General features: G+C 29.0%; 1 pseudogene across 1 annotated transcript in view; it reads left to right on the top strand.

The window, feature by feature from the left end:
• TEOVI_000820000:pseudogene overlaps nt 1–103 on the top strand; it is a 1,430-nt pseudogene extending 1,327 nt beyond the window's left edge. Inside the window, exon 2 of the mRNA in view lies at nt 1–103. This exon is cut by the window's left edge and continues 1,073 nt beyond it. Coding sequence covers nt 1–103 — 103 coding nt within the window.
• The last annotated feature ends 339 nt before the right edge of the window (nt 104–442 follow it).

Below are 442 nucleotides of genomic sequence, written 5' to 3'. Positions count from 1 at the left end.
TAATGAAGATGACAAGGATACGGAAAAGTATCTAAATAGTAGTTTTCTCCTAAACAAAAAATTCTCCCTTATGGCCGCTCCTTTTATGAATTTACTATTTTAATGATTTTTATAATTTACGAGAACTTTCTATATTTTAACATCTCTTAGTTAAATTGTGAAGGTTAGTGAAATTTTTTTGTATCGTAGTGGCCTGTATATGCAAAGTAGCGAGGTGATAGTGCATTAAAAATTAATGCTATTCTAATTTCAATTTATCCTTTTATTTTCATTATTTTATGAATATTTAGGTAATACTATAAAAATAGTAAAGATAGAAGAGTGGTGAGTGTGTGTATATACGAATATTATAAGAAAAGTCTTTGTTAATACTCAATGTATGGGCTGTAACAATAGAAGTGGTAAAAACAATGGTAAAGGTGGTTAGAAACCGGGGGGAGAG

The sequence above is a fragment of the Trypanosoma equiperdum genome (genome assembly GCF_001457755.1).
Source record: "Trypanosoma equiperdum strain OVI genome assembly, contig: ctg_2013, whole genome shotgun sequence".
Taxonomy (NCBI): domain Eukaryota; phylum Euglenozoa; class Kinetoplastea; order Trypanosomatida; family Trypanosomatidae; genus Trypanosoma; species Trypanosoma equiperdum.
Note: the sequence above shows the minus strand (reverse complement) of the source record. Positions and strands in the feature narration are given on the sequence as shown.